This window comes from Schistocerca americana, chromosome 1, assembly GCF_021461395.2.
Source record: "Schistocerca americana isolate TAMUIC-IGC-003095 chromosome 1, iqSchAmer2.1, whole genome shotgun sequence".
NCBI lineage: Eukaryota > Metazoa > Arthropoda > Insecta > Orthoptera > Acrididae > Schistocerca > Schistocerca americana.
In genome coordinates, this window is record NC_060119.1 from 436,494,355 (window position 1) to 436,518,207 (window position 23,853).

A 23,853-nucleotide genomic window follows, 5' to 3' on the forward strand; every position below is an offset into this window, starting at 1 on the left:
ACATAGGTGACATAAAAATGAAAAAGCTTGCACACTTTTCCTACTTTCATTCCATAATGTCATATGGTATAATATTTTGGGGTGACTCTTCAAGTCAAACAAAAGTTTTCAGAGTCCAAAAGCATGTAATACGCACTATTTGTGGAGTAAACTTACAGACGTCCTGTAGAAACCTCTTCAAAGAACTGGGTATACTAACTACTGCCTCTCAGTATATTTACTCCATAATGAAATTTGTCCTAAATTATATATCTCTTTTCCCAACAAACAGCTCAGTTCATACATACAATACCAGGAACAAAATTGATCTGCACAAGGACTTAGAAGCACTTACTTTAGTTCAAAAAGGGGTCCACTACTTATGAACACTCATCTTCAATAATTTGCCAGCAAACATAAAAAATTTAGTTACAAATAAAGATCAGTTTAAAACGAGCCTGAAAGACTTACTAGTGGCCAACTCCTTCTACTCCATTGACAAATTTTTTAATAGAAACAAATGATGTATTGTACACACTCCTGGAAATGGAAAAAAGAACACATTGACACCGGTGTGTCAGACCCACCATACTTGCTCCGGACACTGCGAGAGGGCTGTACAAGCAATGATCACACGCACGGCACAGCGGACACACCAGGAACCACGGTGTTGGCCGTCGAATGGCGCTAGCTGCACAGCATTTGTGCACCGCCGCCGTCAGTGTCAGCCAGTTTGCCGTGGCATACGGAGCTCCATCGCAGTCTTTAACACTGGTAGCATGCCGTGACAGCGTGGACGTGAACCGTATGTGCAGTTGACGGACTTTGAGCGAGGGCATATAGTGGGCATGCGGGAGGCCGGGTGGACGTACCGCCGAATTACTCAACACGTGGGGCCTGAGGTCTCCACAGTACATCGATGTTGTCGCCAGTGGTCGGCGGAAGGTGCACGTGCCCGTCGACCTGGGACCGGACCGCAGCGACGCACGGATGCACGCCAAGACCGTAGGATCCTACGCAGTGCCGTAGGGGACCGCACCGCCACTTCCCAGCAAATTAGGGACACTGTTGCTCCTGGGGTATTGGCGAGGACCATTCGCAACCGTCTCCATGAAGCTGGGCTACGGTCCCGCACACTGTTAGGCCGTCTTCCGCTCATGCCCCAACATCATGCAGCCCGCCTCCAGTGGTGTCGCGACAGACGTGGATGGAGGGACGAATGGAGACGTGTCGTCTTCAGCGATGAGAGTCGCTTCTGCCTTGGTGCCAATGTTGGTCGTATGCGTGTTTGGCGCCGTGCAGGTGAGCGCCACAATCAGGACTGCATACGACCGAGGCACACAGGGCCAACACCCGGCATCATGGTGTGGGGAGCGATCTCCTACACTGGCCGTACACCACTGGTGATCGTCGAGGGGACACTGAATAGTGCACGGTACATCCAAACCGTCATCGAACCCATCGTTCTACCATTCCTAGACCGGCAAGGGAACTTGCTGTTCCAACAGGACAATGCACGTCCGCATGTATCCCGTGCCACCCAACGTGCTCTAGAAGGTGTAAGTCAACTACCCTGGCCAGCAAGATCTCCGGATCTGTCCCCCATTGAGCATGTTTGGGACTGGATGAAGCGTCGTCTCACGCTGTCTGCACGTCCAGCACGAACGCTGGTCCAACTGAGGCACCAGGTGGAAATGGCCTGGCAAGCCGTTCCACAGGACTACATCCAGCATCTCTACGATCGTCTCCATGGGAGAATAGCAGCCTGCATTGCTGCGAAAGGTGGATATACACTGTACTAGTGCCGACATTGTACATGCTCTGTTGCCTGTGTCTATGTGCCTGTGGTTCTGTCAGTGTGATCATGTGATGTATCTGACCCCAGGAATGTGTCAATAAAGTTTCCCCTTCCTGGGACAATGAATTCACGGTGTTCTTATTTCAATTTCCAGGAGTGTATATTCATTCTATTAGTATTGTTATTTCAGCTTTCAAATAATAATAATAATAATAAAATAATAATAATAATAATAATTTTGACATGTTCCACATCCACGAGGATCTCCTCAGCACGGATCTGTGGAATGAAAAACTAATCTAATCTAATCTCTCACCAACTGAAAATGTCTGGTCAATGGTGGCCAAGCAACTGGCTCATCACAATACGCCAGTCACTACTCTTGACGAACGGTGGCATCGTGTTGAAGCTGCATGGGCAGCTGCACCTGTACACACCATCTAAGCTCTGTTTGACTCAATGCCCAGGCCTATCAAGGCCGTTATTACGGCCAGAGCTGGTTGTTCGGGTACTGATTTCTCAGGATCTATGCACCCAAACTGCGTGAAAATGTAATCAAATGTCAGTTCTAGTATAATATATTTGTCCAATGAATACTCGTTTATCATCTGCATTTCTTCTTGATGTAGCAATTTTAATGGCCAGTAGTGTAGTTTCATTTGTTTTCTCTGCAAGGAGTTCTCTTGTTTTTGCAGTGACTATAATATTACTCTCACCAGCAAGGAGAATTTTTTCCCTATAACTAACAGTGCTTGTAAAGTCATTGATGTATATCAACAACAGTATTGGTCCTAATATGACACCCTGAGGAACTTCTATATCAATGTTTTGGTTGTGATAAATGCTTTACTACGAATTTAGGCATGTTTGATGTATGTGTTATCTCTACTCTTTGTACCCTATCCGCTATGTGTGATCAGAACCAGTCATCAGCTACCCCTCTTGTTGCTTACATTTCTAGTTACTTAGTAAAATCTTATGGTCAGCAACATCAGAAGCCTTAGAAACATCTAAAAAATTTTGTTTCAGTACAAATGTTGGTAGTTCATCTAAGTCAACTGGCTTTTTGTTTTTTAGTATTTGTACAGTTTTACTGACTTCATGCTATCTGGTTGGTAGTAACATCATTGTACTTAGTTACGTAATTATTTAATGGTTTTACCTTTGTTTTGGAAAATTTTTGTTGTAACTTCTCTGCAATACTTGGAAAGTTAGGGGTCACATGGAGGCATACAGATAATCATTTTCGCCTCACTCTATTTGTGAGTGGAACAGTAAAGGAAAGGACAAGTTGTGGTACAAAGGAACCTCTGCCTCACAACATACAATAACTTGCAGTGTAGTATACATATATAGATGTAGATATAGATGGTATTAAAAGTTTTTCTGTTGCTCCCTCTTTCTTTTTTTATGATCTAGCAGACTAATTTGCTTTTATTCTCTGTATTGTATTTTTGCAGCAATCAGCACCTTCCTGTGAATCTTTTTGTACTACGATAGTAATTTAAGAACTTTGTCTCATTATGACTCTTTTTCATGAAACTGAGTTGTTTAAGGGTTTGGGAGGACTACTTAATACTTTCTGTTACCCAATGGCTTTTGTAAGACATTAACACTAATGTGATACCTTCGGAAATGTTTTTCCAAAGTTCGGTATAAATAATGTTAAGAATTTAGTGAAAGTGACATTTACATTGGTGTTTCTATAAAATTCATCCCATCTTTTGTTTATTAATTCTGTAGAGAAATTTTATGTTTTGATTTCTGATAAAGATCTTTTGTAGGCTTGCAATTTAGAGACTTTATTCACACCTGATTTTACTGTTGTTATTTGGCAGAAAAAGTCTTATAGTCCAAGATCTTTTACAGATGCATCACACTTCTCCCTGTCCATATCCGTGGTCACATGGTTAATTACTGGTGTAGTTATTGTAGAAATTATTGTTGCGGTATTGACCAATAGGGGCGTGCCAAAGCTCTCAATAATGTTTATGACAGTGCTACTAGCTTCATTTATGATATCTGTTTTTGTGTTAATGATATCACACAAAATTATGTTGACATTTGCACTTGAGACTTTATTTAGTATGTATGTCAATTTATTGAAAAAGTGTCCACTGATATGATGATCCACAATCAAAATTATTAATTTCATGATAATATCAGGCCCTGTTAATTCAGAAGTGGATATTTCGAGTTATTGTCTTCACTTACTGTACTAACGCCATGTCATGATTTGAACTGTGTTCCTTTTCTGATCTAAAGGCATGATCCTCCATCCTTTGAAGTATTCCTACAGTAAGAGCCTGTCTTTTCATATGATGAGAATATTACTTGCTGGATTTCTGTGTCTAAAAAATGGTGCTCAGTGACACAAACTACCATGCACTCCAGAGATTGGAACTCAACTTCAAATTATTACGTTTTAGTTTTCATTGATTGCATGTTTTGACGAGGGACTGTTAAGTTTGTGAAATGTCCCACATTACTTTTACCTATGGTCATTTCATGTGTTAGAATCTATCTTGTGAATGATTGTTTCAGAGTTTTTTAAACTGCTGGACATACTCTTTAGGTAGAAGAACCTGTTGCTTGGATTTATACTAAAGAAGGCCTACTTCTCCTACCCATGATAATAGGTATTTGACTATGTATGGTTTGAGATTTATCCCCTATACTTTCATGAATAAACTGTATCAATGGGCCCTCATGTGTAAGTCATGCCTAGTTGAACTCCATCTATTGATAATTCCAATAGGCACTAGAGCAGCATGTGCAAAATCGGTTGTTGTCAGTGCCATCTCTAAACCCACATTAATCTGCCTCAAAGTTCGGTTAAGATGTGGTTGATCATGACCCCAGAACAACTCAACAAAGTGTGTGTCAGTGTCATGTCAAGGAAGCTATCTTGTTTAGGGCGTCACTTATCTCATAAGCGACATTTCTGCCCCAGTCACTCTTACTACCTGGTCCTCTTATGAAAAATCTTTCCATAAAGACCCTAAGTCATCTAGCAATTGAATTAGCCCTGCATTTGATTTGAATATGTTTGTGTCTGGTACACTGCCCCCAAGCTTTCCTGTGACTGAGGGCCTGCATCTCACCCATGGCTACTACCTGAAGCAGCACTTCTTCCTAACACCTTGCCTGTGGTTTACTGAACATGTATATATTTATATACTTGTATATCTAAAAACAAAGATGATGTGACTTACCAAACGAAAGTGCTGGCAGGTCGATAGACACACAAACAAACACAAACATACACACAAAATTCAAGCTTTCGCAACAAACGGTTGCTTCATCAGGAAAGAGGGAAGGAGGGGGAAAGACGAAAGGATGTGGGTTTTAAGGGAGAGGGTAAGGAGTCCTTTAACAGTCCTTTGTTCTTTGGTAATCACTGCTGCTACATCTGCATCATTCTCACTTTGATGGTCCTTAGCTAAAGGCAGTTTTCTGAAAGGAGAAATTTTCCTGCTTTCACTTCCTAATCATATCTCAATAACAACTATGATGATAATAATAATAATAATAATAATAATAAAGCAGTCTGTGCCCTACCACTCACTTGGACAACTGATAGGTGACCCCAAAGGTTTTCAAGTTCGAACCAAGGATGTGCAAAGGTTAATTCCATTCAGGAATACATCACTCTTTTCCACACACTCTATTTTCTCTTTTATTCTAAGAGAAATTGGTGTGGACATGTTAAGGCCACTCCAAAACTTGTTTAAAAATGTTATGAATCAAATTTCCCAAAAATATTTTCAAAAATTCCTGAAAATGTGAAAAATTGGGATTTTGTTAATAAAGCACACAAGTTCTATAAACTAAACAGACATTTATTTATTTATATCTTCTATATAATGAAAATATGTTGTGAATGATCAGACATTGAACATCAGTTTACTGTAGAGCAAGAGTTGGTAGGAGTTGGGTAATTTTTATGATTAGTAGCAACAATCCATAAAGCAAACTGTTTTTCAGATTCATCTTTCGTGAGAATGTTGTTGTAATCTTGAACAGATTTGATACATGTTTCCTCAGAGTCATTCATTACAATTGATGGAAATTTTTCATTTCCACGTTTGTAACAAGTCTTATCATTCCACAGTGAGAGGTCCTACTTGCGGAAGTCAATGGCAGTAGAAAATCTCCTGAGGAACTGTTTCATATTAGAAGTTAGATAAAATGAGAAATCAGTCTTTGTAAAGGAAGAAAAATTACTTTGTTACCGGTACCTAATGTAACTCTTTAGCTGATTTTTTCCTTGTTACTCTTCTTCACATTTGTTTACTTGCGGCATACCCAGAAACATATTTGCTTAAACATAATCATCAAATAAGCATGAAGTTAATTTCAAGAGCTAAGAACCAGGGATGTCTTTCTGCTTATTTCATGTCCAGTCTACTGATTTTAAGGTTTCTTTGATGAAGTGTTTGAACTGACAGATGTCATTGTAATGTTAAAATGAGGAAACAGCTGCAAATCCTCAAACATGAAACATGTAAGAGGAATATTCTGATATGTATTACTTGACGTATGAATAGGAAATCATGAGAATATCCCTGAATTGCTTCTGATAACAAAAACCAATTTGTTACATACAGTCAGTGGGATAACTAGGAGATGGCAGGGGGGGAGGGGGGGGAGGGGGGGAGGAGGAGGAAAGAGTGACCAGTTTTGAGTCGGGAAAAAAAGGCAAAAGAAAAAGGAAAGAAGGAGAAGGAAGAAAGTGAAGTGGAAAAAGAAAAACATGAACGGGAGAGCACTAAAATTTCAACGTGGTAGAAATGTATGAAAGAGAATTATTAGCAAATTAGGACTCAACTGTGTTGAGTAAGAGTCTGTAACAGCTTTCACTCCCTGCACAGAATTGCTTGCTTCTTGTTGTCAGCTACTAGATAGACTCACTATTGTTATGCTAAGTGAACCAACGAAACAAAAGTGTGAAGGATTTATTTTGATCTTAGTATTTTGTTTTTTGTAGCTTTCCATTAATCAGCAAGGAAAAAATGAAAATGGAGCTGCACTATTGTTGCAAGTATTGTTGTTCTGGGCTTTTTGTTGACACAAGTTTTGAATTGTATCATACAAAAAATAGTTATTAAAAATTGATCCCTTTACTTAATTGTAAACCAATGTTCACCTCAATAAATGAATAAACAGTTAAAGCACCAACATTGGGTGATGCCAGCAGGGGCAAGAGTGGGGAAGTGGAGGGGAATGAGGGTGTGGGGGTCAAAGAGGGAGGATGGATTTGAAGTCTGCCCTGGGCACCAGTTACCATAGATGTGCCACTGTGTACTTCCAAGCAAGGAAATAAAATTCTTTTTAAATTGTACTCTTTATGAGGCAACAGGAACTGATCTTTAAAGTGTAAACTGCCTTTGCCACCTAACTGACTGCTGTTTCTGTGTGGACAGGTGGTGGTCAAGAAATCATCATGTACTTTATTACCACCAGTTATGTAAGTCTCTTATAAAGTTTTATCTCAGTATCTCTTTATCTTTTACATAATGCCATTTCTGGACAAAAAGATGGAGCCATCAGTGTGCTAAAATAGCTTTTCAAAATTAACCCAAAAACATTATTATGGCAAAGGAGGTAAAACAAATCATAACTGAACATTTTTAACTGTGCTATGTTTTTTCTGCCATACTACAGCAAAGTGCCTGAATTTTGTCAGTTATAACCCACTTCCCAACTGTTTGAGAAATTATTCTGAGGTTTTTGAGAATTTAGAGACTCCCAGAAACTGCTACACCACATGATCAAAAGTATCTGGACACCCCCAAAAACATACATTTTTCACATTAGGTGCATTCTGCTGCCACCTACTGCCCGGTGATCCATATCTGTAGTCATTAGACATCATCAGAGAGCAGAATGGGGCACTCTGCGGAACTCACAGACTTTGAATGTGATCAGGTGGTTGGGTGTCACTTGTGTCACACGTCTGTATGTGAGATTTCCACACTCCTAAACATCCCCAGGTCCATTGTTTCCAATGTGATAGTGAAGTGGAAACACGAAGGGACATGTACAGCACAAAAGCATACAAGCCGACCTCGTATGTTGACTGACAGAGACTGCCAACAGTTTAAGAGGGTCATAATGTGTAATAGGCAGACATCTGTCCAGACAGTCACACAGGAATTCCAAATGGAATCAGGATCCACTGCAAGTACTATGACATTTAGGCAGGAGGTGAGAAAACTTGGATTTGATTGTCAAGTGGCTGCTCATAAGCCACACATCACGCTGGTAAATGCCAAATGACACCTCACTTGGTGTAAGGAGCCTAAACATTGGATGATTGAACAGTGGAAAAGCGTTGTGTGGAATGACAAATCATGGTACACAATGTGGAAATCCAATGGCAGGGTGTGGATATGGCGAATGCCTGGTAAACGTCATCTGCCAGCGTATGTAGTGCCAACAGTAAAATTCGGAGGTGGTGGTAGTATGATGTGGTCATGGTTTTCACGGAGGGGTCTTGCACCGCTTGTCGTTTTGCATGGAACTATCACAGCAAAGGCCTACACTGATGTTTTAAGCACCTTCCTGCTTCCCACTGTTGAATAGCAATTCAGGGATGGTGATTGCATCTTTCAACACAATCAAGCACCTGTTCATAATGCACAGTCTGTGGCGGTGTGGTTACACAACAATAACATCCCTGTAATGGACTAGCCTGCACAGTGTCCTGACTTGAATCCTATAGAACACTTTTGGGATGTTTTGGAACACCGACGATGTGCCAGGCCTCACCGACCAACATTGATACCTCTCCTCAGTGCAGTAATCCATGAAGAATGGGCTGCCATTTCCCAAGAAACCTTCCAGCACCTCACTGAACATATACCTTTGAGAGTGGAAGTCAATGGAGGGTGCCATGAACTTGTAAGTCATTTTCAGCGAGGTGTCTGGATGCTTTTGATCACATAGTGTACTTGCCTTGACAAATTACTGTTATTGCTAGTCTGTCAACTCTTACAGCATATGTGAGTGCTGGGAACAGCTTTCCATCCCAGTGTAATATTACTACTTGCCAGTAATTAATGTTGAAATTGTGCCTTATTTCTGTGTGTCTCACTTCACGAACTTGTTTCCTGACATACCGAAAATAAAAACAGTTCATTACTAGGTTTTCAGTGCCATGGCCAAAAAAGTCTGCAACAGTAATTAATATATCAATACTATTTCAATAACTGATTTTGCTCTTATCAGAAATGTAAGAGAGATAGAGATTAAAGAAAAGCACATTCTTTGAACTTCTGTTGCTGGTTCTGTTATTGCTGTTGCTAACAGACAATTTTTCAATGTCATTGTGAATGTTACTGTTTTTGTTGACTGATGTTGAAAGGTGTGTTTTTGATGCAGCAAGCTTATAGTGGCAAAACAATGTTTCCTTTCATTATAGGTCCTTTCCTTCCCTGAGTTTTCATTGTAGTGCAGTTTTCTGCTGCTCATTTGCTTTATTCTCTTTAATTTTTGTTTCTTCCAAAGCATCTTCCACAAGGATATAACCCACTCAAAAGGGACATCATGCCATACCAAATTCCATCCCCTTGACATGAGTCAGATCTCTGTGGAAGACTCAAGTGCAAGACCCAACCAGTTCACCCACCCACCACATCCTACTTTAGTTCCATCACAGGCTTATTCTATGTCATCAGAGGCAGGGCCACATATGACATTAGGCATGCCATGTACAAATTCTTCAGCAACTTTTATACATCTTGAGGGCTTAACCACCAACCAGATGTCTACCCAATTAATGTTCACCTCTAAACTATGGTCAAGAGCACGTATGGGATGACTTTCCTGCAAAATCTTCTTCAGCTCTGAGTTTTGCTGGATAAATTTTTAAAGGAACACCCTGCCATGTGAGTTTTATTGTTTATTTAAGTACAACCTAGTTTTTGGCCTTTTATGCCATTTTAAAGTATTTGCCAAAACCAAAAATTGCGTATAGACCATGTAAAATTTCAAAAAATATAAAATGTCTTCAATAGATTAGGTTAGTATAGTAGTGCTGGCAAGGCAGAGAGCAGGATATGAGAGAATGGGAGAGAGACCAGAAGACACAGGGGATAAGCCCCCCCCCCCCTCCCCCATGTCTTCTGGTCATTCTCCCATTATTATAGATAGTATGAAGATGTGTAACATTAACAGTCATATATCTATGACACTTTGTCATTGTAGTAATTGGTTATTCTATTACTCATACTCTTTGATTTTACCATCATAAAGTTTTAAGGACCTGTGCTATCTTTTATTTACCAATGTAAGCCTGTTTTTACTAAATATGACATGCTCCTATGATTATTTACCGATTTGTTACAAGATAGTGCTTTTACATCTGGCATTTTGTGGGGAGCCAATATTTTTCTTAATTTATGGTCAATTTTGAGCTTGTCAGTATGTTTAAGGGTCCCGCAATATATGTTAAAGACATAAAATGTAAGTACATATTTCATAATTATACACTAATTTACATTCATTGTTTAAGACATTTTACATGGTCTTGCTGTGTGCAATTTTTGTTTTGTTTTGGGTTGTGCGTAAATAAACAATAAAACAGTCAGATGGTGGTGTGCTTCTTTAAAAAATGTTGTATGAGTGTTGCTCATCAACATCAAAAAAATCATGAGATAAAGTTTGTCAGACTGCTGTATAGATATTATGGGAAATACTGCAATAAGGTGCACTAGGCAATTCTTCAAATAATGGGGCCTTACACACACCTATTACCAAGGTATCCAATACTATGATCTGCTCCAGTACTCACAAAATTTAACGTCTACCTGTTGGCATCTTGACTGTACTAATTAGTCATATGGCAGTGTCAGGCACTTCACATTACCTGGTACCAGTCTAATTTGATGGAGAATAACTATGGCAGTAGTGACTCCATTTCAGATAATCAATAAATACACCTCATTTCTTAATAAGTGACACAAATAGGCAAATATTTCCTACAATACAGTACATAATCAGAATTCCAAAGTATTTGTACATTTGCCCAAAGTAAAAATCAGAAGACTTAACACTGTTTAAAAGTTGAAGACAGTAACTCATAGAGTCACATGGGTGCACTGGATGCATTTTTGCTGATGATAGATTACTGTGGATGGCAACTGGACACATTGTTGTTGAGACTGTCCAAAATGTTGCTAATATATTAGGTACAGACTTTTCGTAGCACTAACTGGGCATGAGTTCCTGCTCTTTTGCCTAGATGTTTCCTTGTGATTTCCAAGCCTTGACCAACTATTTTGGGGTGGTAGTTATTTTTATAAAGACTGATGTCAGAGCATATTGTGATTTTTTAAAGTAAACAATGTTTTGAAAAGTGGCTAGTTCAGATTCTCCCAATTCAGATGAGTTGTATGTTATGAGTCACTTGGCTTAAAAAACATGGAAAAATGCTAAATATTCTTGAAAACATTTTATTCATCTGCATTGGGAATATCCCATTTGCAAGTACAGGTGCCATTTTTAGATTTATAATCATCGAAAATTTATGCAAATTCTTTTGAATGACTTAATTAATTAATGAAAAGCATAATCTGATTCAGAAGAAATAGAGCAACAAAATTATATTGGTAAAAAGCGGAATCTGGCAGGCATAATGTTACAACTACCAAAAGTAATTTCAGTATATTCAGACTTTGATTACGGTTACCTGGATTCTAGCCTTTCTCATGATTGGTGTCAACATACCTAAACTGACTGATTAACTCAGTCAAAGATCCCTATCTTGTACTGTAGTGTAGTTTACAGTTGTTAATAACTTTTAATTAACATAGTTTTTAAGAAAATTAATTATACTAACGAAATAAGTACATTGAGCAGCAAAATCAGAATGATGATTTTAAGTGAGGCAAAGTGTAATCAAAGTTTTGATAAATTTGAGTACATATTATAGAAGTATTTTGTAGATAATTGAATAAAAAAATGAAAAATAAGTAAAAAGCTTAGTAACAGGGGTTTAATAAGAGCAGACGGTAAGTTCCAGCTTGTTCTGTTTTACAGATAAAACTCAGTGATAAAACTCATTCCTGAGCAAAGCATACTTGATTTGAATGGCTGCTTCACAACCCTCGCAGCCCTCTGGGTCATTCTCCCCATACCATCTTCTCTGAGTATTGCAGAGTTAGCTACCCTTGCAAAACATCCCTCAGTTCTGTAATTCCCATGCCCCACACTCACCTCCACCCTTACCCCCAGGACCCTAACTTCATTCTTCCTGCAACCAAACTTTCTACCCAACAGTTTCCACTTTGTCTGTTCTGTCACCTCTCTCTCAATACACCTCTCATCGATGTTGTGTACTGCTCAACCTCACCAGTGTAGTGCATATACCAATCTGTCACATTCCTAACTCATTCAGCTGCGGTCTCATCCTCCCAAATTCCTGTGTCGCAGGTGTTTGGATGGCTTTTGTGTCAATGAGCTCACCCCAATGATAACGCAGGATGTTTGGTGGGCCAACAGGTATGAAGAGCCAGATAGATCGCTGTCATAAAGTCATCTATTTACTATATAAAGTAAAGCAGTCAAAACCTTTTGTTGCTGCACTCGCCACCTCATGATGGAGGCTTGTCCTGGACTGTGGTGTGTTCTTATGCTTTGGGAGACAGCCAGCACACTAGAATCACCATGCTAGGCAGGTGGCACTAGTGTCAAAGTTACATTGTTAGCATCTTGATGAGTGCAGTGCCATGCCAGTCTCATGCAGGAGGCCAACACACAGCTGCAGTGAGCTCTGTAGCAATTCAGTCCCACAGTATGGTGTAGACTTGTGACTCAATGCAGGAAGCATAAGAGCAAGGAGGTGAACCAAGGACCCAAGCACAGGGCGCAGCAACAATGGCCCACAGATGCAAGGCTGCAGTAACAGAGTGCACACACGTAATACAGGCGAAGACCTATCAGAAAGTCAGTCCCAAGTACGAGCCATGGACTTGTGGGTAGGTGCCCTGAAGTCAGTAGATAGCAGCCAGCAATGGACCCTCAGCTGGAAGGTACCAGTGTAGCCCCCAGTGACATCAGAACTAGGCATAGCTTTAGTCCTGCAGCTAGTAGGGGTAGTGCCCATTAGCAGTGTGCTGGGTACCCACATCAGGTCGATGACTGTTGTGGAGTACCTCTGGGAGTTGGCTGCAGATGGTGACAGACATTGCATAGCTGCAACAGGTGGCATTATGTTAACAAAACAGTGGCAGAGATCACAACAAAGAAGGACCACGATGTGAGCCACATGATCTTTGCTTTAATGGAGGTATTATCAGGAAAAGATATTTATTTGGCAAGACACTTAACATGTCCTTGTAATACACATTGATAACAGCCTCTTATTGTTATTGTTATTAAATATTTTCTGATACTCCATACTCAGAGTGTAAGTATACTCATTTTAGACGCTAAATGAAATTTTGATCTCACAATGATTGGGTGGCTGAAGTATTATAAAATAGTAATTCACTGATACACGGAGACTTACAAAAAGATGTCATTCCTATGGGGAAAAAAAGAAAAATGTCTATGTACTATGTGGCCCCTGTGAAGGAAAGATTATTAGCTATCTGTTTGCTTTACTCCGGGTTACATATTCCATGTTAAAAGACAGTGCTGCAACAATATGTATTTGTGAATGTGTATTTTATCCTCATTCTTCTTCTGCTTCTTCTTCATTTTTAATTTTTTTTTAAAAAAAGGAGGATTAATTTGAAAAATAGCAAAGTTTAAGAAAATGTGAGTCTCCATTCATATTTTGATAAAACATGCTAGATAAGGAGGCATCTTTGTATTATCTTAGTGATGTCCATTGTACATTGCTTGTTTGTTTCTTGAGGTAAATGAGAATTTTTTGGTGGGGAAAGAGTACACTGTACTGGAAATTGGCAGAGTATACTCATCTGCAAATAGAATTGAGGTATAAGAAAGGAGTGCATGCTTCTCAAGACTTTCTTTTGATCCGATTGTTGCAATATGTCACAGACACTGAACAATTTATTTTTAACCAATTTCCATCTGTTATTTTCCCTTGAGGTGAATTCCTTATCAGTCTCTATGCTAACATTCAATATCCATGCCTTCTGATGAAAAAATGAGCATTCTGAAGTACCAAACTTTCCTGTGTTACATAACGTACAACCAAGATTTAATTAAAACCAATTTTCTTATAGCTGCCAGCTGCATTGAATTTCCACATATTTTGAAAGTATATTGAGCTTAGGCCTTCTATTGGTCATATTGCGATCAGCTTGGTCATTTCATTGCTCCCACATCTTAGCTGCAAACATGTCAGGGCTCAGTCAGCACCTGTGTCTGAAGGCAGATATCCTAATGCAAATTTGTGTTACCACTGCAGGCTATCTGTTAGATGACTCTGAAGTAAAAATGAAATTTAGTTTGGAATTGACAGCTATTTCAGTAAATTGTGTCGTGTGGTTTTCACTGAGGTGGAAGAAGTGCAGTATCAGTCAGTGACTAAGGTTGTGCTTTTGGATGGGATAATATGAATCACTTATATGTGAAATTAGATGCTGTTAATGGTGGTGTTTTATCATAAATGGCAACAGACAGATTTTGTTTCAGTGAATTTAAGCATTAATAAAATTGTTTCAATAAAAGCAGTCCTGATTGCATGTAAGTTATTTATTTCAGTCAGAGACCAATTTTGATCTCTTATAGGAAATCATCAGCCCATTTTCTGCTGTGAAAATGAGTAATCCACTTTCTTAGGGGCAAAAGACTTGAATACAATCATAAGAATGATGTAATATAAAAATATAGCTGATCTACCCTTGGTGACAGGCAGACAGTAGCATGGAGTAGCTGCTCAGGAGAGGCACGAAGAACACTGCTGAATAAGGATCAGTTGCTTGTAGTTAAACAGTGAAAGCCCCATGTACCACCTCTGACATAACATCACTAATAGCCAATAGTTGTGAGACATGGCTACATTCTGCAGAATCCATTTATAAAAATTTATATTGATTAGAGGTTTGCTCATAGAATAAACAGCTATGGGTGTTTTAAATATTATGTACAAGTTGTACAATTTAAAAAAGGTGCAAAAGAAAACTTTATCCAGTGACACTGACTCATTTAAATGTAAGCTGCCCTCTACAGGGACTTATGGTAGATGTGAACATAGCAAAGATGGTTGGTAGAATGACAACTGGTAACCAAGGAAATGAAATATGATTCAATATGTTCTTCTGTCTATCAAAGACATTACAGAACGCAGTTGGAAAGAAGGACTTCAACCAGTAACAAAGGAAACAATATTGAAATCAATGAGTACTGTCATCACTCACAGATGCTTTGGAGTTATCTGTAGCTACATTTTGACATGTACCTATTATGTGTATGTACACACACAATTAGCTGATTGTTATATCATTAGGGTTGAGTAGATGTAATGTTATCATTGAAAAGCCAAGCCATTGTGTGCAATAAAATAGAAGCATAAAATGTTACAGTCTTGCATACAAAGTTTGCTGTACTTTTGTAATTTGTATGCAGGATTGTAACATTTTACAGGTATGCTTCTACCTTACATGATACAGTGGCTTGGCTTTTAAACAATAACATTACATCTACTCAACCTTAAAGATATAATAGTCAGTTAGTTGTATGTGTACATATGTATAATAGGTACACATCAAAATGTAGCTACAGGTAACTCCATAACATCTATGACTGATGACAGAACTAATTGATTCCTATATTGTTTCTTTGATTACCAGTTGACGTCCTTCCTTCCAATTGAGTTCTACAAGATCTTTGACTGATGTTAGAACATAGTGAGTCATATGTCATTTCCTTGGTTACCAGTTGGCATTCAACAAACAATCTTTGCTATGCTTTTGTCTACCATAAGTCCCTGTAGAGGGCAGCTTATATTTATATGAGCCAGTGCCATTGGGTAATAATTTCTTTTGAATTTTTGTGATCTACTTCTTTTACATAATATTTCAAACATCCATAGCTGTTGATCATATGACAAAACTCCTAATAATTATGTTTTTAATAACTTTCAGATGTCTTGACCACATTTTTTATTATTTCCAAAATAGTCTTATGTCATTCAACATTCCATCATTTTCAAAGGCTAATGTTGTTTTGTGTTGTACTTTATATCCTTTGAAAATGACAGAATCCAAAACATGTAAGGCATTTTTGAAAATAATGAAATGTGTTGTCAAGAAATTGAACACTAGTAAAGTGTATCCAAATGGCCACTTTGCCTCAAAACATTTTCATACAAATTGCAGCAATTATATTTTTGTTAATGGGTTCTGCAGAATATAGTCATGTCTCACAACCAATGGCTGTTAGTGACATTATGCCAGAAGTGGTGGGTGGAGCTTTCACTATTGTACTACTAGCAAGTGAGTCTTATTCAGCAGTGTTCTTCACGTCTCTCCAGAGCAGCCTGTTCCATGCCACCATCTCCATCTATCACTCAGGATATATCAACCATACTTTCGTATAATGTCATCTGTATTTAAGTCCTTTGACCTCTTAGAAAGTGGATTACTCTGTTTAACAGAGCAAAATGGTCTGATAATGATCTTATAAGAGATTGAAATGGGTTTCTTAATGAAATAGATAACTTACATGTGATTAGTACTACATTTACTGAAAGAATTTTATTATAGTTTTATGGTTTGCTATTTATCCATGGAGGATGTTCAAAAAAATTTAAGTATTGTTGAATATGTGTTTCTGGTGAGGACTGTGCAGGATGGTCAGCAGTTGTCATTAGAGGAACAGATCATGGAAACAGTCCACAACATGATCCTTGCTGATCATCAAGTGAAAGTGCAAAAGGTAGTAAACACAGTGGGGGTTGTGTGTAATAACATACATCAAAAGGTGACGATGAAAAAAATGGTCAGCTCAATGGCTGCTCTGACAGATGATGGTGAAACACAGACTAGTGTCATTTTCATCTGCAAAGCTGTGTTTTGAATGGTTAAAGAGAGATCTGAAGGACTTTTTGCCTTAATGTATCACCACTGATGAGAGCTGGATTCATCACTGTACTCTGGAAACCAGGAAACAATTTGACAATGGGGTGGTTATGGTGTCTCTGCTTCAAAGAAAGCTGAGATCATTCTGTTGGTAGGAAAAGTTATAGTGACCATTTTTCTGGAATGAGAAAGACGTCATATTTATTGACATAGAAAAAGAAAAAGTGATCACTTGACAATACTACACCATTATGACAAGAAACTGAACTAAACTTGATTTGTTTTTGACAAAGAAGAAAAGTCAGAGTTAGACAATGGGCAAATGGATTTATATAGAATTGTATTATGAATTACTGTCACATTCTAACATCATTTCAGCCACCTGTCCTAATATCTTTGAGGTTTGCCGGTGACATTGTAATTCTGTCAGAGACAGCAAAGGACTTGGAAGAGCAGTTGAATGGAATGGATAGTGTCTTGAATGGAGGATATAAGATGAACATCAACAGAAGCAAAATGAGGATAATGGAATGTAGTCGAATTAAGTCGGGTGATGCTGAGGGAATTAGATTAGGAAATGAGACACTGAAAGTAGTAAATGAGTTTTGCTATTTGGGGAGCAAAATAACTGATGATGGTCGAAGTAGAGAGGATATAAAATGTAGACTGTCAATGGCAAGGAAAGCGTTTCTGAAGAAGAGAAATTTGTTAACATCGAATATAGATTTAAGTGTCAGGGAATCATTTCTGAAATTATTTGTATGGAGTGTGGCCATGTATGGAAGTGAAACATGGATGATAAATAGTTTGGACAAGAAGAGAATAGAAGCTTTCGAAATGTGGTGCGACAGAAGAATGCTGAAGATTAGATGGGTAGATCATATAACTAATGAGGAGGTATTGAATAGGATTGGGGAGAAGAGAAGTTTGTGGCACAACTTGACTAGAAGAAGGGATCGTTTGGTAGGACATGTTCTGAGGCATCAAGGGATCACCAATTTAGTATTGGAGGGCAGTGTGGAGGGTAAAAATCATAGAGGGAGACCAAGAGATGAATACACTAAGCAGATTCAAAAGGATGTAGGTTGCAGTAGGTACTGAGAGATGAAGAAGCTTGCACAGGATAGAGTAGCATGGAGAGCTGCATCAAACCAGTCTCAGGACTGAAGATCACAACAACAACAATGATACAATTCTAGTACTTGCCTTCTATACTAATGTACCTAAATTTAGACAAAGTGAAGAAGGCATAGCTGAATTAACTGTACTTAGCTTTCTGATGATGAAGTTTTGATGGTAGTCTCCCAGGCTGCTTCTTCTTCTTGTGTAAGCTTGTAATTATAGGTTCTGGTAGTAGGTTAAAGTTGACATTTGCCTTTAAATAAATAGTCTTGGACATGATGTCACTTTCCACCAGACAGTTTAATTGTAGATTCTGATACAGTTTCACAACTGATTATGGTATTCACACATATTGGTGATGACAACCATTTAGAGAGTGAATGTTAACACACATCTACTTTTGTTCATCCCTGACAACCAATGCGTCATCTGCATTGATATGTCAAAAACTACTAAAACCTCCAGGTTCAGGTTGGAGTTGTTGTTCTGGTTTTAGTTTAAACACTTTTGAGGCAGGTTAATGTTATTTTAAAAACTAGAAAAATGTGAAACACATAGGTTGAGAATAACTCTTACAGTAACCATTGAAGATTATTTATGAGAAAATGATGTTTATATTGAACTGAAATTGGTATACTTAATTCGAATTGGGCATGTTTTCCACTCTTTTGGCCAAATAGGTGTTTTGCAGTTTTGTGTTTTCTACAAATAGGTTACATCTGTTTTATGTTCCCTTGCAGGATTTACAAATCACAAAAGTAATTTTCGTGTGAGCAGTTTTGAGAATGAACTATGTTTTTGTATTCAAAATTATGAAGCAATTTTTATATTTCAAATGTGGCTATTTTCTCTTTGGGATAGAACTGACAAAAATTAGGAAGCATTTCAGTTTCTCTGTTTCCTAAGTTTCTGGATGAGACAAAACGTTCCAAAAAAAGATAATTTAATTAATAATATAACAAAATTGCACATTCATAATTTTTGTTGTTTGGTTTGTAATTAAAATAAACATGGCTATTTCTATGATGGTGGCACTCAGAGGCTTTTTTACATGTAATACGCATTTTGTCTGTTTCAAAAATTTATGTTATCTTGATACTAGTATGGTTGCAAATTTGGTTGTAAGCCTATGTTGAAGATAATTTTCCATAAGCTGTAATATGTGTATTAGATTTCTTGTCTATGAAATTTATAGGGTGTCTACAGATGTTATCTGTCGATATATTGTGCGAACAGTTTGTAAAGATGAACTAGAAAGTTTTATTGAATCTACTGATGCCATATCCACAATGTTATAACATACAACCAATGCTTCCTGTGATTACTTTTGATTGTCATGCTTGAAGAGATCACTTGCTGGTAAGAAATTCTGCACAAATGCAGAGGTAGCTACTTTTTTGATAATGTATTTAAGTATTAACCATATGAACTTTATTGTTATTGTTCACAGGTTTGGAAAGTAAGGGGCAGAGATGCTGAATCTTTGAAGATTTGTGAAACAGTTAATTCCAAGTGTTAATATTACTACTTACATAATTCATCTTCCAGTTAAATTACATTGTTGTAAGAGTAATAATTATATGTGTAATTTATTTTCTATATTAACAATTCACAATAAAGAAAATTATGCTCTGGCACTATCCAATATTATGTAATACTCAGATTGCCTGTTCTTAAATCAAAATTGGCAAGATCATAAATAGCTTTGGCAGCAGACATCAGATCTCACAGACAGTGCTACAATACTCATTGACCTACATGTGCTGCAAAATTGACTAAGCTTTTGTTTTCTTCAGTGAAACAGTTACCCAGATTTGTTGCCAATTAGCAGAAGTCAGCTCGCATGGGCCGAGCAAGCCACTTGTGACAGTTAACCACTGTTTGCTTATAATTTGTCAAATTTTTGTTTATAAAGTGTCAATAATGATTAAATTCCAAGAATCTGAGAAGAGTTCAAAAAGTTTCTGGTGTTATAACTGCAATGAAACCAATCCTGAACATGAAGATAGGTTAATGAAGATTTTTTTACCCCCAAAATCAATATCAAATGAGCTGCAGAACAAAGTTAGACACATGGTAAGGAGGGTAAAAGTGTGTAAACTATGCAACTGCATGAATCAAGCAGTTTATCACAAGCTTTTTATTGAAACACAGTCAGCATTCAAACATTAACTTGTGAGAAATGTTTATAAGCCTTACTTTTTATCAGTTTCATTTATTTAATCTGCATGTAATTCTATGAAATACCCCCACAGCAGAAATAAACTGTAGTGGAACTAGGATTTGGAGTGGTGATGCTGGGTTGAGATGCATGCACAAAAAAAAAAAAAAAAAAAAAAAAAAAAAGCACTTATTTACACACAAAAATCCAATTGACAAGACCATCCCCAAGGGATGTACCCAGTTCCCATTCACAATACAATGAATTTACTTTAAAAGGAATTATCAGTCTTGAAACTACCATAAAAACAAACTCAAATCATTTACTAAAAACAATCAGGTATCATGCACTCACGTATACCCTCTAGTACCTCCAGCACAAAATACCATAAAAACTAAAAAACAGTTTCATGCCACAATTATTAATCACCAAAGGGAAGTTTGCTGGAATACATGATAACTAACATTAGCCTTATTCCTGGTGTCCAACAGTGCCATAAACAATTTATGAAAATCTGCTGTCTGCTGCCCAACACTGAATATCACGCATTTGAATAAATCTTATGCCAACTGACAAGAAGCAAATTAGACACAGTTACTTAAATTGTATGGGTCCCAGCTTATGGTAAATTAAACTAAATCTATAGAAATTCCAGGTCATTGATTGGCAACAAAATAACTGTCTTCACAGACAGATCAACCACCAAATAAGAGAACATGGGGCCCTAAGACACACAGGTACTTTCCTGTTATACATACAATGTCTTCCTCTGCACAAACTGAATCAGACTGGTACCAGCCCAAAACAGTCCATTGATGACAAGCCAGTTGGTTGGCCTAACTTGGTAGTGGCTTAGCACTTGATGGACCTATCATGTGGCACCACTATTACTTCAGTTGATTTTTACTGCTTGCTTGCTGATCCAAGAAGAGACTCCCACCTGCCGCATTGATGGCTGACAGCCAGCCCCATAGCTCCCTCCAGCCTTTGTGGCACACCAGGATGTTACTCGCACAACATGCACAATCCATGCTGAGAACAGCAACAGAAGTTTTGAATCCAGTGTACATCATGATTGAATAGTACCATCACATAAACTTTGTAGAATATGCCTACAGAGAACATAGTGAAACAAGACAGAGGACAACCTGCAAGAGAACAGGGTAATGTGACTATTGAGTCAAATGGAAGGGCTATAAATGATGAGTCATAGATAGAAAATATGTGTAATAATCATTTCTTAAATATAATAGAAAATGTAGATACTAACTGTAGCAGTGTGTTGAAAAAGCAACTCTCATAAAATTCAGTCATATGAATATTGCACGAACTTCTCCTTCTGAAATTAAGAAAATTACCTACTTTCTCAAAAATAAAAACTCATCTGGATTTGACGATGTTTCCAAAAGAATCTTAAGAATGGAATGCATCACTAACGCAAGGCATTTTTCCAGAGAGATTGAAATTTGCCACAGTTAAAGACCACAGTTAAAGAGCTCTACAAAAAATGTGATAGAAGAGATGTCAATAACTACCAAACTGTTTCACTGCTCACATCATTTTCCAAAATTTTGGAGAGTTTGATATATTCTAGAATAGTTCCCTCCTGAGCAGCAATAATATCCTCAGTAGATCAAAGGATTCTGGAAGGATTACTCAACTGAGAATCCCATTTACACATTCATTCACCAAATTTTACAAGTATTGAATAACAAAATAGCACAGATTGATATTTTTTGCAATCTGTCTAAGACATTTGGCTGTGTGAATCATGACATTCTCCTAGATACACTGAGATTTTATGGAATTGATGATATTACCAATGAGAATTCTCCTAGTTAAACTGAGGTTTTATGGAATTGATGATATAGCCAAAAAAAAAAAAAAAAAAAAAAAAAAAAAAAAGAGGCATAAAGTTGTATTTAGTAATTCAACCAATGTAATCAGGGGAGATTTTTCTGACTGGGGGAAAAATCACATATTAGGTTCCCCAAGCTTTAGTATTAGGTCCATCATTGTTCCTCATATATTTATATGATTTTCTGTCTAGTAAAGAAAAAGCAGAATAAGTTCTTTTTGCAAATGACAGTAGTATTGTAATCAATCCAAGCATACATAGAGCAACAGAGGACAATGTTCATAAAAGTGGCAAGCTCTTATTTCTTTCCACGTTGTGCTTGGGCAGGGTTGCCACAGATTTCACCATACGCAGCACTACCTAGTCATAGTTGCATAAGTAAGTGTATAGCACTGTTGATGTATGGCGGCAGTTTCCTGATGACAGTTGATTGCCATAGCCATCTGGTTCATATGTGATATCTGCGGTACTATTAGTTTTCCCATGTGTAGAATTCAGAAAGATGTATTCACAATCTTTGCATGAATTAGGAAAAAATGAAAGTGAGAAATGGTCAGTCCTACAAAAATATGAAAGAATTACTTAATCAATTGCTCCAGGTGGTTTGTTGTATAACATAGCTAATTTTTTGCTTCTAAGGAAAATTAATTTCATATGGTGGTGTAGTAAAAATGTTTCTGATTTTATTTGTATTTTAAGAAATATGTATCTGTATCTAACTCTATTTCACGAGGGAATTTTGAAGTATGTCAATAGTGTTATATAATAATACCTGGATAAGAAATAGATTACAGGATGTGATATGTACTTCATGACATACATTTACCTGAAATTTTCACACAAATATGGCTAATGATCTGTATGATGGGGATTTTAAGAGCATTGAAAACTACTGCATTAGGGACTTTTGTGTGTGTGTTTGTGTGTGATATAAAGAGAAGCATGGCTGATGTTGATGGAATGCTAAAAGTCTGTGTGTATTGAAGAAAATGGAAAGTCTGAAGGAGGTGAGATGTGTTGGTCATAACAAGATGAGATTAGTGAGGGAAAGCGGACAGATCATAAATTCTACTGGTGAAGATTAAAGAATATCTGCTAGTAGCAATGTCAGTGGAAATGTAGGCCGCAGGGATATTGCCATCAACATTTGTGATTTAATTTAGGATGTTTAAAAGTAGTAAATGGGAAAGGTGACTGCTAAAACATGGAAAACTATAATGTAAATGCAGGGGAGAAATGACAAAACTGCAGTTTAAAGGACAACTGCTTTACATGTGTTCCATCCCCACACATGGAATAGGATCAGTCACCTACCATGTCTTTCCATTTAATTGTTTTTACATAACTGGTAACTAACTGTTGTTGTCATTGTGGTCTTCAGTCAGAAGTCTGGTGTGATGCAGCTCTCTGTGTTACTTTATCCTGTGCAAGCCTCTTCATCTCTGCATAATTATTGCAAACTACATCAGTTAGAAGCCTTCTTACTATAATGAAGCCTTGGCCTCCCTCTAAAATTCATCCCACTCCCTCTCCCTGACAAACACACACACACACACACACACACACACAAACACACAACACACAGTCACACACACACTCACACACACTCACTCTCTCCCACTCCCTCCCTCTTCCTTCCATTACCATATTAACAATTCCTTAGCCCTCAAGATCTTATCTATCACTCACATTTGGCCATTTTTTTCCCCAGTCCCATCATTAGTTTTTCAAACTCCCTATATGGTCGTCAGCGTTCTCCTGTAGAATCACATTTCAAAGGCTTCTATTTTCTTTCTGCATGAACTGCTTATTGTCCACATTTCAAATACCTTCAGAGAAGACTTCCTAGCACTTAAATTTGTATTATGTGACAGCAAATGCCTCTCTCTTAAAAATTATTTTGTCATTATATGTGGCCTTCATTTTATATCCCCTC

General features: G+C 37.7%; 1 protein-coding gene across 2 annotated transcripts in view; it reads left to right on the forward strand.

The window, feature by feature from the left end:
* The window catches only part of LOC124623384, a 47,385-nt gene extending 27,842 nt beyond the window's left edge, over positions 1-19,543 (forward strand). Inside the window, exons 4-5 of one of the 2 annotated variants that reach the window (XM_047149033.1) lie at positions 7,204-7,247; positions 19,349-19,543. In XM_047149033.1, the coding sequence (XP_047004989.1) occupies positions 7,204-7,247; positions 19,349-19,377 (73 nt within the window). In that variant the 3' untranslated portion in view covers positions 19,378-19,543. The remainder of the gene's footprint in view (positions 1-7,203; positions 7,248-19,348) is intronic. The other variant, XM_047149034.1, reaches the window with a different exon arrangement.
* The last annotated feature ends 4,310 nt before the right edge of the window (positions 19,544-23,853 follow it).